The 15330-nt window shown below is 32.7% G+C and overlaps 1 protein-coding gene across 1 annotated transcript in view; it reads left to right on the forward strand.

The window, feature by feature from the left end:
* The first annotated feature begins 38 nt into the window (after nucleotides 1-38).
* SK (small conductance calcium-activated potassium channel) overlaps nucleotides 39-15330 on the forward strand; it is a 52473-nt gene continuing 37181 nt past the window's right edge. The window contains exon 1 of the mRNA XM_018512969.1: nucleotides 39-126. Coding sequence (XP_018368471.1) covers nucleotides 58-126 — 69 coding nt within the window. The 5' untranslated portion in view covers nucleotides 39-57. The remainder of the gene's footprint in view (nucleotides 127-15330) is intronic.

A 15330-nucleotide genomic window follows, 5' to 3' on the forward strand; every position in this document is an offset into this window, starting at 1 on the left:
GGCAGGCGGAAGGCCCTCTTCGAGAAGCGCAAGCGCATCAGCGACTATGCCCTCGTCATGGGCATGTTCGGCATCATCATGATGGTCGTCGAAAACGAACTGTCCAGCGCCGGTGTTTACAGCAAGGTAAGCCTCACAATCCACATGATCCTGTTAGTTATTCCTCCGAAGATAGTTTGCTTGACAGTTTCGCGCGAGGAAGAGAAGCTAAGTAACGTAAACCGCATGGATAAGAGCTAAGCTCCCGAGATGATCGCAGATCCCGCGTGGCATAAATATAGTCGATTTTCCTTCGAGTCTTCTTGGCTTTCCCGACATCTCGTTGATCCGATTTTCTAACTTATATAATACGGCGCAATTACAAGACTGGGGATAAACCTCTTATCTCTTGCTTGAGTCTTTGGGGCTAAGTTTCTGTAAACTTGGGACGCGCGATTGAAGTTTCGGAATGACAGTGTAGAAAAGCGAGAACGATTAATGTCGGTTGACATCATTTTCCGATGGTAGCGTATTCGATCAATTTTAACTCGTTCCTGCTGTATATTATGTGTCACGTGTGTCGTGAACCTTCGGGATATAATTAACGTAAGGTTTTCCAGGCGATAGCGACGCGTTCGCGACTCGTATCTTGTACATCAAGCGTCCAATTAACTCGCACTTGACCCGTTAATGGACTAGTCAAACTTTCGCCGGGACCCTCATAAATACGCCTTAGCTGGATCGTACGGAGAGTAAACTCATCGACGATTCAGAAGTTAAACACCCGGGAGCACGAGTCACAATCTTGGGTACTCCCCGGCTTCCTGTTTACAAAACATCGCAAACGTGGCCATCGTTTGAATAGTTTGTAACAAACTTAACGCCGGTAGACAGAAAGAGAGAGAATCCGCGTGGTTGAATTCAATAATCCAATTAACGAAGCAGTTTTTTCAAAGTACGTGTTGGATTCTCGACAATTCTACCAGTTTTATTTATATAAAGTTTTTATTATATTTCAAAAGGTCTAAATACTCGATTGTTGATGGATTGTTAAAAATGAATTGTTGCCGTAAACTTAATATTTCGACTGATTGAAGGGTAAATTTTCCTCTTGTAAAATTCTCGATAAACTACAAACTTCGGAGCATAACACGTTGTGGAAATTAAAATTGATGAATGATGGATCGTTGATTGTTTAAAAAGAATTATTGTGTTACTCGTAGAGTTAATATTTCGACGGAATGAAGGATAAATCTTCCTCTTTTAAAATTTAGAAAGTTCTGGTGAACCACAAATTGCAGAACATGCACTTCGTAGAATCTAAAATTGGTAAAACGGATTAAGAATACATTTTCCTCTTACAAACTTCAGAAAACGAATTTCTCGCTAAACTACAAATTGCAAAATACAGCACTTTGTAGAATCTAAAATTGGTAAATGACATATAATTGTAGTACATTATTGTATTATTCATGCATTCCAACAAATATCGTTGTGGATTTAACACTATACGGTGTTCACATAATTTCTATCGTGTTGGTTAATGTTGATCGATATTGTGTGGATTTAACATGGATTTTAAATAATGGTGTTTATATCAACATCACATGGTGTGGATATCGGTGTTAATATTAACATCAACGTAGTGAAAATTATATGGACACCCCATGGAGTTCAACCTACACTAATGTCAATATTTTGATGGATTGAAAAATAAATATTTCTTTTGTAAATCTAATTAAATAAGAGAAGTCCTACATTTCTTTTAGAAAATTCACTAAAATTTTCAATAACCTATAAATTGCAAAACATATACGCTTTACGGAGAATCTAAAATTAATGAATCATTAATTGTTTGAAATGAGTAATGAATTATTACTGGTAAAATTAATACTTCGACTGAATCAGAGATAAATTTCTTTTATACAATTTAAACTAAAATATTCGATAAACTACAAATTATAGAATATAGCACTTCGTGGAATCTAAAATTGAATAACGAATTGCGTTAATTGTTTGAAGTGAATTATTACTCATAAAATTAATACTTATTATATAAATGATAAATTTTATACTGTTATAAAATTTAATAACTGAAATTCTCGAGAAACTACAAATTATAAAACATAACATTTCGTGTAATCTAAAAGTGGAAACAAATGACAAAGTATGTACAAAGGTAATAAAATATGTACTGAAGCGAAATACAAATTATAGTCATATATTTCATATATCGCAATTCACACATCCTACATATTTTACTTCGTCATTGAATAATAATTAGTCAATATTCGCGCAACAGTTATGCTGTCATAATACGATGGTAAATAAACCGGTGGACGTGAGGGATGATGATTCTTGCAGGGCACCGTGTGTACACAGCTAGCAACATTTAGCAAGTTGGTCGACATTGAAGTACTAATAAATACTGCTCACAGTTTGCACATTCTGCTTATCGCAGTCCATCTTTGCGGGATTCTCTGAATAAATTATTAGTGACTGATAAATGATAAAGGTAGACAATCGCGGGAAGGCCAAGGGAAGATTGAGACGATTCGCTGAATATTTATCATCGGTTGGGATGCTCCGCGGCGAAACGTTAATTCATTCGCCATCGATCAGAGCCCTCGAAACCGCGTGAAAAGTGCAGAGTGATGTAGCCGCGTTAATATTACAGGGGTTGGTTTGCCCCGAAAAGGGCAAGCCTGCAGTGGGATTTTATGCTTCAAGGAATTTCCGTTCTCTCAAGAATTCAATGCGTCGCGTCCATTTATTTTTACTGCAGCTTCTTTCTCTGTAATATTGAGTGATTAACATCATGCTGACTAAAGTGCTGAGACTGGATTGAGAAATATTTTCTCTTATAAAGTGCAAAAGCTACAATTTTCGAAGAATTGCAAATCATGAAATACAGTTCTCCGCGGAATCTAAAGACATATGTTAAGTTACTAGAAAAACAAATAGAATTCTAAGAAATCAAAGCTTTCTAGAAATCTAAGGATTTTATTTAAGCTTTCCTTACTAGAAAAAATAGAATTCTAAGAAATCAAGGCTTTCTAAAAATCTAAGGATTTCTATAAACTAGGGTATTATGGCTATACGGAAAAGATGGCCATAATTTCTCCAATAATTGATAAATAGTGCATTTTTATAGACATTCTTAAAGATAATCAATATTTACAGTAGTTCATATGAGTACACTGTTCAAAATAACAATATAAATATTATCTAATATTTTTTCTTTCGACTATCTGCAAAGTTTTGCTCGTGTTTGCTAAAAACTGTTATAATGTCTAATAAATTATAGTTAAGCTGTCATAATCAACATTACATACACAATAAAGGTAAATTGCAATGTGACCTATAATTAATACTTTTATTTTCACTATTTATTTATAAATACTATGGCTATCTTTCTTAATGTCATGGCCATCTTTTCCCTAAAAATCAGATAAGATGGCCAATGCATACTTTATAATATTTTGATAAAATTAAAGTTCTGTTAAGTATTTTCTCTTTAATTTCGATAGTATTTGTTACTTTAAGCTTCAGTGAAAGTAATATCCCAAATATTGTTAAAAAGTAACAAGAATAAATGTATGTTTTTTGCATTTTAAAAAACTATGGCCATCATACCCGAGTTTACCCTGTACGTCTCTGCTATACGTATACAATGAGTTGCCATTTCTCGCTAATAGACTTTTAAATTTTCACGAAAAAATAATGTTGATTCTTAGAGAAAAACTGCTTTGCACGCGTATTATATATCTGAGAAAACAAAATTTCCGGAACATTTCTTACGGAATCGCAGTGCCGCCAACAGTCGTCTCGGTTCCTTTCAGTCTTGAAGAGCTTCGTGCTTGAACGCGCACACGACATGAAATGAGGAACTTCACGTCTGCAAATGTATACACGACACCAGCATTTGCCGCTGCTTCGAACAATCCTTGCAGAATGTAGATCGGTTCCAGCCCGTCTCCCCCCACGTATCGTTATCCTTTCATGTTCTACCACCCGGAGTCAGCGTTTCACCACGAGGCGAGGGTAGAATCAATGCCGTCGGGGTGTTCACGCTGACACGGATAACAACTCTTTTCTTGTACGACAAGGTCCGCCACGTGAATCTCAATGATAGATCTTCGTCTTTGTGAATAGTGAGTTCAAAGACTCGAAGATCGAAGAGATATTCGCCCAAAGTAGTCGACGAAGCTCCGTAAAAGCGAATAATCCCAAAACGCATCAATATACATTGAGAGGAAACACGGTAATATCAACTATAAAAGTGACAACTATACAAGTTTTATGTTTTATAAAATTAATAGATTATACAATAGTTGAATGAACTATAAAATAATTGATTTCACTATATACATTAATTCTACGTATAACACTTGTGTGGTCATTTTTGTAGCTGCTACTATTTTTCTGAATTTAAAAGAGGATTTTTTAAAAAAAAAGATTAAGATAACCATAAAAATAGTGATAAATTACTTTTTCTCGTTTTCTTGTTTTTTTTTTAAAACTTAAAACATGATGCAAATGAATGTAAATTGCGTTTTTCTGCGCGTTGAGTGTAAAATTAAGTTTGAACAAAGTACGTAAAATCTCTCAAAAAAGTCAGAACTTTTAAACTTATGAAGAAGATTCTCTGAAAAAAAAATTACGATAAATTAAAAATATTACTTTCAGTAAAATATGTTATTTTTTCTTTGTATATTTCCAAGAGAAAATCTTTTTATTTTTGTAACTATAATTACATATTACTATTATGGTTATTAGTTATTACTGTAAAATATAGTTGGTCCAAAAAATGACTATAAGTTATAATTATAAATTATAGTAATTGCCATCATTTTTATAATTACAATAACTGTAATTGTATATAGTCGTTTTCGGGGGTTACCAACTACATATATTTGTTAATAGAAAAAATATACAAGTAGTTATTATTAACATTTCCATACAGCACACTTTATTCGACAGATATTCTGCACTGAGAGAAATGAGTTCGTTATAGCAAAAACAAGGGATAATAAATGGTTTGGTAGGAAAACCAGAAAAAAGATCGATAGAGTTATTATTAGTTCTTCCACTTCCTTACCTTCTTTTCGTTCTATTACTGCTAAATTTATAGCAATAAGTGATTATTAACTCATTAAATTATTGTATAATATCGTTCGAATTGTTCTTATCATCATTATTAATTCATTAATGCACTTGTAATCGTCTCTGTGTGCACTGTGACGGCTGCATTTGCTGGGGCCTCGCCATTTACGTATTTACGCATTGATGCATTTATACTTGTATGCATTTATTCATCTCTCATTATTTTATTTTATATGATAAGTCATGTAATTCGTATTGTTAGACAACTATATTCATGTACTATTATATCTTCGTAATTTGTTTCATTTTCTGATGGGCGTCGTAGCAACAGTAGTTTCGGTGGTGCCTTTCCATTTGTGTACTTGTAACTTGGCATACTACGAATGTAATTTTTTAGAGAGAGAGGAAAGAGAGAGAGAGAGATACGCAATAAATTTAATTAAATTAAATAATTTCTCATTATTCGTTAATGTAACAAATAATATATATGATTTACGATACAAATCAAAATAATCAGTACTGCTAGTTAAATAAAAGTCTATCAAAAAATAGGTTAGGTTTTATATAAATTGCTTTTATTACCAATAATTAGTTGAAATAGCAGCGTCAATCACATCAATATAATTTGTTGTTGTAATGAATTAATAATGATAATAAGAACAATTCGAACGATATTATATTATACAATAATTTAATGAGTTAATAGTCACTTATTGCTATAAATTTAGCAGTAATAGAACGAAAAGAAGGCAAGGAAGTGGAAGAACTATTCGTAATAATAACTCGATCGATCCGTTTTCCGTGACTAAACCATCACAATCAAAGATATATATCCCTTTTTTTTGCTATAACAAACTCATATATTTATAAATTATTTGTGAAAGATACCGGTGACTTGTTAAATTAACAAAATCTTCTCTCTCAACATTCTTAGGACGTTTCTTGGAGGTTTGTGTTGTATGGGATTATAATAATAATAACCATAGATAACTATAGTAACATGTAATTATAATCACGAAAAATTTTTCTCTCAATGTAGATGTTTAAATAATTAGTAAAAATGTGTACATCGCGTATGTAAATTAAAATAAGCGGTCTTATCTTATAACTGATTGCAGCGTTTACTATTAGTCACTTCATTCAGGACAGTAGGTCAAATTGATTCACGTTACATTGTCGGGTTAATGATTCGAAGTGCTGGTCTCGTCGGGCTTTCAGTATTATATAACTATCCCCTATTGAGACTGGTCGGATTGTTGGTCGATAGACCACTTTCAATTTACTATCGAGTGGCACAGTGGCTTAGTATTGAGTAATCATGCGTTTTTGCGACACTATCGAAGGGCATATGGTCGTTTGGGAAATTTCTCCATGTTAGGAAGCTGAACTTTATTAAAATTCGTCCCGCGTTTGCCCACAACAATTTCCAAACTGATGGACGCCTTGCACGCGGAATTCGAAGATAGTTCGCACCCAGAAAAAGAGAACATTTCTCTACAAGTATATGCCGTAGTTTTATCCGCACTGCAGTAAATAACTTTGGGTATATAATCATGGATTTATTATACAATGCGGAAAATTAAAGCGTAACTAAAAACAAGTAGCGCTATTAAAAACAATAGGAGATTACATGCGACAGATTCAGATGTGTATACAAAAGGAAGATAAAGAAACGAGGAAATATTACTTGTTAATATTTTTGTTTCTGCTGCTTTATCATTAGTTAAAGAGCTTCGTTTTAAATTTCTGAAATTCTAGAATTTTTGAGAGATTATATTATATTAAGTTGTATTACGTGTGTGTATAATCTCTGCAAAAAGACTGAAATTGGAAATTTACTTTCCGTATACAAATGAGAAAACAGTCATTATTTATATTTAAACGAGAATTATACGGTTTAAATGAAAATTTTCTTATTTTATCTTAATTATATTTTTAAAACATGTTTACTTCTTATTGAAATAATTTTTGATATTCTACTTTGTCATCAAATTATTTGTATTACTTTCAAATACAACATTAAAAAACCATAATTTTTTCATTTTGTTAAAAAAATACATGTAATACATCCGAAGTAAATTGGAAAATATGTAGTACGATCGATTTACACAATTTCTCTATAATTTCTAACATTTCTAACATTTAATAATTTAAATAACTTTAATAATATGTTTTAGATTTTTTTTCTATCATTACTCTCTTTATGCATGACTATTCGGTATAAAAAAAGGATTTATTCCCCATAGAATGGAATATATTTCCATGACCTCGTGACCTTCGCAAACGTTATCGGCTAAAAACGCCTCGTTGATGCACCGGATATTCAAGGCGACAACGACAGGCGTGAGCCGTCCCGTATATCCCTTCGGTATCGGAGAATTTGTTCAATAATCACAATTGCGAAGGAGAGGCCGCCTTGACCCGGCCTATCCTTTTACAAACAGGGAAGTTCGTCCCTAGAGTGCTTTCGGTCGAAAGCTCGCAAGTGTCTTTTCGCTTCCTTCCTTGACATTCGTATTTATTCCGCCCCCCGACGGGAATATTTTTCTCCCGTAAAAATTTCCCTGGAGATTGCCGAATCTCCTTGTTGACTGAGCAATCCACCACTTGATTCTGTGCCAAGAGCGGAGCGACGGATTAACAATATCGATATTGCAAGCTTGATGGGGGCGCAATTGCTTCCCTCCCACGCCACGGAGATCCATTCCAGAATTGCACGTAGTCGTGCGGGATAATCGAGTGGAAGACGTTGTCCTTCAACTAGATTTTACAGGAAACATTCGGTATTAACCGCATTTTGCAGTGGGAACGCCGGAAATTACAAGTCGGTTGACTTGGAGAATCCGAACCTCTTTCAAGTCTTGATTCTTAGCATCTGTTCGTATTTCCGAGGTTCTGGGACTGGTTTCTTGAACTCGCATGGAGTTCCCGGAAAGTCCTTAATATCCATTAAACATCAAACTCCTCGCAATTTTACACTTGTAAACTATTTTCTTTATTCTTTTTTATATTCATTGAATTTTTAATACTTTGGGATTCCAAAACCGTTACAATTACCAAAGAAAAAAAATAACGCAGTTACTAGTAAAGTTACCAAAAAAGTAACTTGTAACTGTAACTTCGTTACAAGTAACGAGTTACTTCCATTTCCTGGATCCATTGTATAGAATTTTGAAATTAAGATGTTTTATTTAATATCGTGCATTTTATATATTTTTGGACATTTACTTTTATTTTTTTATCTTCTTTCTTTTATATTTTAACAACTGATTCGGCTTTGGAATGTCGAATCTTGGAAGTTCAATAAGAAAATAAAACATAAAGAATGCAATCGAATGTGAATTTCTTGCATTTCTGATCTCTGTGATTGCATTCTTTATGTTTCATTTTCTTATTGAACTTGCAAGATTCGTAACTTGGAATTTACGAATTTCGGAAGTTTTTGCAGCTTGATTTTTCCAATCTTCTCTTTCATATGTGAGCAAATGGTGTGCAGCTAGATTTTACAGTACGAAACTACATGCAGGTCGCAATGCATGCGAAAGCGTTAGCTATATTCGTATATTCAGCAATTTAAAGATCGTCGAACGATCCTGCGGTTCGTTCGTGAACGCGCATCGAATTGCAAATTCGACGAACGTCGAGAAATTTCGTGGCGTCGCAAAGTCGAGTATATCGATGTATATGTTATGCGTTTCGCACTAAAATTCGTATGCGCGGAGGCAATCGGGTTATTTTGTTGAAACTGTTCCAAAAACTTGACCAATTCAATTTATTATTTTCGAGAGATAATGTAATTTATTTTACCTTATGTGTGTATCATATTTAAAAACACCATCGAAAATACATATAAAAATTCCATGGATTTTTCTATTGTTACATTTGAATAATATGATAGTGTAAATTGAGCACACAATTCTTCGATTGGTTTAAAAGTGGTTTAATTTTTTTTGTTTGCCTTTTTGTTTTGATTCTTATAAAAAATTGCGTTATTATACTTATTTGCAAATTTGATGAGGAAGTAACATTATGAATTAAATTAAATTTTATACATATTCTGATTAAACAATGTTCGTGCAAAAGTTTATTGGATCCATTTATTCGTTTAGAAAATATTGGACTAAAATTCCAGAAAAATATCATTTTGCTTTGTGAAACTGAATTATTTGTTGTTTTGTTTTTTGCAGTTTAAATGTAATTCACGAGCTAATATCATCAAAAGTTTATGAATGATATAGATTGATAGCTTATTTTGGTTGATTGTTTCACTGATACTTTTAGCCGATACTGTATAGCCAAATACCAATAAACGTATTGCTTTTTTTTACAAGACTAGAAATAAACACTCGATAATCGGCACTCAGCGGTAATTAAATTTAATACGAAGCTGTGTTTTTAATTTAAAATCTAATGAAACAATGGATAATTTGGAGCATACAGAATTAAGTTGAAATTTTTTATTTAATATTTATAATATTGTATATTTAAAAAATTGAAAAGTTGTCCACAAGAAACTGAAATGAGCGCAATTTTAAAAAATTTGGACTAGACGTCAAATTATCTTTTGACTTTAATTACAATGAACAATTTTGTTCCAGCAAAAATCAAATAGAAAATGGAAAATATAAGTTTAATATTTGCAAAGGATGATTTATTAAGAGTAATTTGTAGAATTTTGTAAGCAAAAAATGAAAAACTTATTCCTTTATACTTTAAGCAGTTTAAACAATACTTCCGTCACTGTTGTTATTATTAATGTTATAAAAAAATTAATGTAAAATTATGGGATAAATAGATAGTAAATATAACATTTCTGCAAAAACCAAACAAGTCTGAAAACTTTTAACTTTATTTTTTCATGAGTCCTTAAAATATTATTGTAATTAAAACTTTATTTATATGTCTTTTATATATCCGAAAAAAATTATCATATTTATACAATAAACGATTTGAAGAAAATTAACTTTTTAGACTTGTTTGCACACGGAAAGATTTTGCTAGAAAAAGTATCTGAAAATTTAACTACATACAGATAAGAAATTAATTTTGTTTGGATTAAAATAATTATGTAGGACGCTTAAACTAGTTGCTAGAATGTTAAAACTCTCTGCAGCATTGTCATTAACGTTTAAACGTTTTACATAATTATTTTGATGATTGGACAAAATTATTTTTAGATTTGTATTTAGTTAAATTTTAGAGATACTTTAGCAAAATCGTTTTATCCGTATGATTTACAAACTTTTCAATTGTTAAATATTTATTCTTATTTCATATTCTTTATTTAATACTTTTCGAGATCGAATAGGAAATTATTTAATTCAATCGAAAGTTGCGAAATTGTAAAATTTATTATTTCAGATTTGTCGAGGAAAATGTCAAAATTTAATCTTTAAAAAGTGTCCTCTTCTCTCGTGTTCTTTCACTTTAACTACCGTTCTTCATCCAAAGAAGAGCTCCGAGACGCGAATTAAGCTGTAACACGCATCAATCTTCAGTTTATTAGAAATTAATGAGGGGATTACGCGATATTTCAATTAGGACTACTTTCCAAGATTTTTCCCTCGCTAAAACTTTTTATATCGCGCGCAGATGACATTTAACAAGTGCTTGCAATTATATAAATATAAACGGGCTCGTGTCATCTTTCTCCTCCTCCCCTTCCTCCATCGTGGATGACAGATCGATCATAGCGACAGCAGCGGTGAGAAATGATAAATTGCACCGTCACGTTGTCTCCGGAATCCCCGAACGACCTCGATGACGCGAAGACTTTGACGGAGTAGAGGAAGAAGACGGCAATTATGCGGCTGCGAGGGCCAATGTTATTACAAAGTGAAACCGTGACGAGACGAAGGCAGATCGTCAGGGAAGCCCCGACAGGTCGGAATGGAAAGACGAGAATTAACTGGAGTTTCGCCACATCGACGACGACGACGACAACGACGACAACGAAAGAAAGAAGTACCTACCGCTAAACCAAGTTGAAGGGATGAGCGAGGTGCAACGATTTCGCATCGTTCATCACGTCTCATCTGCTAGTCCTATTTTCGTCATCTGGCGCTAAACGATCGTGCTGTAGCTATCGCCGCATCGTTTATCATTCCTGATTTTTGCACGCTACAATATTGTTCAGGATACGCCTCGCAATACAGCGTGGCTTGTGTTTCTCACATCTTGAAATACGGGAGTTTGTAACTTCGAACGTACATCTCGTTTCGTTAACTAACGACGAAAGACCTCACTCAATCTTCTGACAGATGACGAGAGAAGACGAATCACTAAAGTTCTCGAAAAAACAAACCGGTTGGAAGAGAATTGTGCGCGATTTATGTGCGAAAATAAAGAACGTTCCAAAATTTCAGCCCGGTCGTTTAACGCCGCAGCATCCCTTTTTTCCTCGGGACGCGCTATTAAGGGTTACGACGTGGTCCTGATGCCTGATGGAGGGTTTTGTGCACCTTCTTTTTTCGTCGATGACCTTCAAGCCTGGCTTCGTGTGTTATGCAAGGATTAGGCTCCCTCTCAGTATTGCCGTCGCGAGATAAAAACGGGTCGAAGTACCTTATCGCGGTGGATTAACGAATGGATCCACCATGTCACTTTTGCCGAACCCTTGTCTGCCAGTGATTCCAGTGATCGCACCGCGTTAATTCCGCCAAGATTATCTCTTACGAAAAAATACACCGAACTAGGCATTGGCGGTCCGAAATAATACTCAAATTAAGTGTTAATCCTCAAGATGGAGGTTTATTTGGAAGTTAACACTCAATTTAAGTGTCATTTCGAACCGCTAACGCCTAGTTCGGTGTTTTTTTCATAATATCTGTATCGCTTCGAGTTCTATCTGATTTTATGGTTCAACTGGACGGTTCGACTTGATCACACTGGACCGCAACATTCACTTTTCACAAATAAAATCCTAGCTTCCTCTTTGTACAGCGATTAATGATCGCAAGATTTCAAATCGCAAGTTATCATTATAATTTCCAAAAATTTAAAATATCAAGAGCTGCGTTCCGTTATTCACAGCAAGTACCTACTAAAAATCTACAGTTAACATTACGTATACCATAGAATATAGATTTTCAGTACCTTGCAATGAGATCAGAGAACCTTCAAAGTTTTAAAGATTCCGATAATTGTGAGTTTCTCGGAGCTACACAAATGCGTATCTCGACTCCGAAATTTGCCAATCTCCAATTTTATGATTTATATTTCTAAAGACGAAATTTCCGGAAATTATTCCATTCGAAAACAAATAATTTTGAAGTTTCCGAGAAAGTTGTTATTCATAAACGTTAAAACGAGGAATGAAGATATTTACAGTTAAAAATTGCAGAAGTTCTTTATACAGAAGTTTACATACAGGATGTTTATTAAATACTTTCCAATATTTCATAGAAGTTGATTTTTGAGGTTATTGCAGAAAAATTCGTATAAATATATATATGATCTTAAATGTTTCAGAGAATACCAAGTCGCTACAAACTTTATGAAATTATCTTTTTTTTTCTTAAACCAAGAATAGTCATATGATTATTTTTATTTAAACGATTTGAGATGTTTTCATACTCAATGAAAATCACTCTTATTATATAATAATATATGTATTATATATTCTTGATTCTTTTCCAATTTATTAGTATTCGAGAACATTATAAATAAATATGGATTTAATTACAATTTTCTGTAACGAATAAGTAGAAATAAAATAAATATTAAATGGAATAAACACGTTAATAACTTACAATAGTATTTCTAAAAAAAATGAAGATTTTAATATAATAACTTTTTATTGCGAATTTTTGATGGCACGGCATATTTAAAGATAAAGAATAGTTATTTTAAAAAAGAAAATATGTTAAACCATGTCCATACAAACCAATATTTTACAGCAATTCATATTTTCTCGCCGCTGGGCTGTAAAAATATCCCAGGTAACAATTTCTAGTTTAATAGCTTTTAAACGAAAAAAAGTTTCTTTTTTTGATCTCGAACCAGTGAATAGGCAGTGTATATGTGTTATCTATCCATTTTTCGTCTGTAACTTTATAAAAAGTCAATAGCATAAAAACTGCATTTAGATATAGTACATAACTGCTTCGAAATACCAATGGACAAAGTCGAATTTTTTTGCAGATTTTTATTATTTCAGTACAATATACTCTCTTCAAAAATTTATTTCGTTCAAACCTTTTTTCCTTGAAGAGTAAAAAAATCATTATTTTATGGAACTTTTAACACCTTCACGAAAAGAATGGAAAAATGGATTTTGCTGAAGTATATAAAAATCAGGCAAATACAGATATGAAAATAATTATGTTGGACTATCAAAATAATTGTAGAAGCATAATAATAATTACGCAAAAAGTTTTCATGTTCTAATGACCAGCTTAAAAATTCAGTATAATTATTTAGATAATGCATCATAATTATTTTCTGTATCTGGCCTAATTTTTACATATTTCAGAAAAACCTGTGTCTTTCCATGTTGTATCTTCGAAATAAGGCCTTTAAAATTATATGTTTATACGAACTGTTCTTCATAAAATGATTTAAAAAATCAATCATATCATTTGTCTCGCTTCTGGTACAGTTGATTGATTTTTATGACAAGAGATTGTATTAAAGAAGTGGAATTTTGATGTGATATGCTAATATTACTAAAGAAGATTCGAATTGGAACCGAAACGTCCACAGATGAAGAGAATATAGGCTGTGTTCCAAAACTGACTGCCAGTACTGAAAATCTATAGTGCACGTAACATAAACTGTAGCATTTTCAGTGCTGGCAGTAAATTTGGAACACGTTATAGTAGTTTTACATTTATATTAAAAGAAATTTATATATTTCTGTATAATTGCTCTTTGATTGTTATAGCGCCAACTCCTAACGGCCCTCGTTTATAGATATATTTTTTAATTTTTCTCAATAATCAGCTCTTAAAATTTGGAAAAATGTTTAAAAATACTCCGTATATATAGAATATTGAAAAATATTGAAAATTTTCTTTTAATAATTTTGCTTTTTAATATTGATTTACACATTTTTCGTCACATCTACATACATCTACGCTACGTTATATTTTTCCATTATCCGCCACGAAGCGTTTCTCTTAACCTCGTAAAGTCGTCGTTCAGTCACCATCTTAGTTTCTTGGCATGGTTCCTAAGTCAAAAGAAAAAAAGTATAATTTAAGAGTGAGTGCTTTACGATCCGGAAAAGAGATTTCCCGGTGAAGCCTGTGGAAAATTTCTGGACAATTCAACCGGTGCTCATGCCTTCGCGCTCCGCGCAGAGATTAAGTTTCTGTAATCGAGCTTTTTTTGCGACGATAAGTTCCGCGAGCCAGCAAAATCCAGCGAAAAAACCGTCTTTTAAGTTTCCTGTTCGCGGTGCATCTTTACTATCTCACTCCGAAACCGCGAACAGACTTTCCTCTCGACGAAACGAAAGTATACCGCCGGGAGGTGTCGCAAAATAAACGACACTTGAAGCGTAAAACGGTGGCGGAATTAATGGCGGAGCGGCGTATTTATTTTGCGAATTTTTACGATAGAAGACGTTTAATTTTAAACGTTTAAAATTTAAATTTTTAAAGTAATATTTTTAAACTAATGAGTATTTCATAATAAGAAAAAATATTATATTCATCTCAGATTAATCATCTGAAAATTATTATCACACTTTAAGTAGGAAATATTTATTTAAAATTATTACACTCTATTTTTTTTATTATTTTTTACGAATATTACATGAATGTAATGTGTTATTACATTGTTGAAATATTATTCTTGTAATACGATAGGCTTTTTGCGACTGCTTTTATTAATTAATATTAATGATCGTATGCTGCCGTCGTGAATTCTTCATCTCATTACGAATTCATGTTAGTGACTTATGAAGCACAAAGTTTCAGTGCGAAGCCTTCCATTCCGCCCTCGCCATTTTCTATTCTGGTATACTATTCGTTATTATATTGTATACTATTTCTCTCTTTCTCTTTCTGTTCCTCAAATTATTTTATTATTACATCATGTTACAATTTTCTTACCTTCTTTACTTAGAACTTCTATAGAGAAGAAAATATAGTTACTTTGACGTAACTACGAATTAATTCACATTTTACACATTTTACACTATTTGAAGAATGTTCAGTAATTTTTTTACTTAAAACGATCAATAATTTGTGCACAACAATCAAAGTCGTTGGAATTATTTGGATCTCATGTGACTATTAT

This window comes from Trachymyrmex cornetzi, unplaced genomic scaffold, assembly GCF_001594075.2.
Source record: "Trachymyrmex cornetzi isolate Tcor2-1 unplaced genomic scaffold, Tcor1.1 scaffold441, whole genome shotgun sequence".
Classification (NCBI taxonomy): domain Eukaryota; kingdom Metazoa; phylum Arthropoda; class Insecta; order Hymenoptera; family Formicidae; genus Trachymyrmex; species Trachymyrmex cornetzi.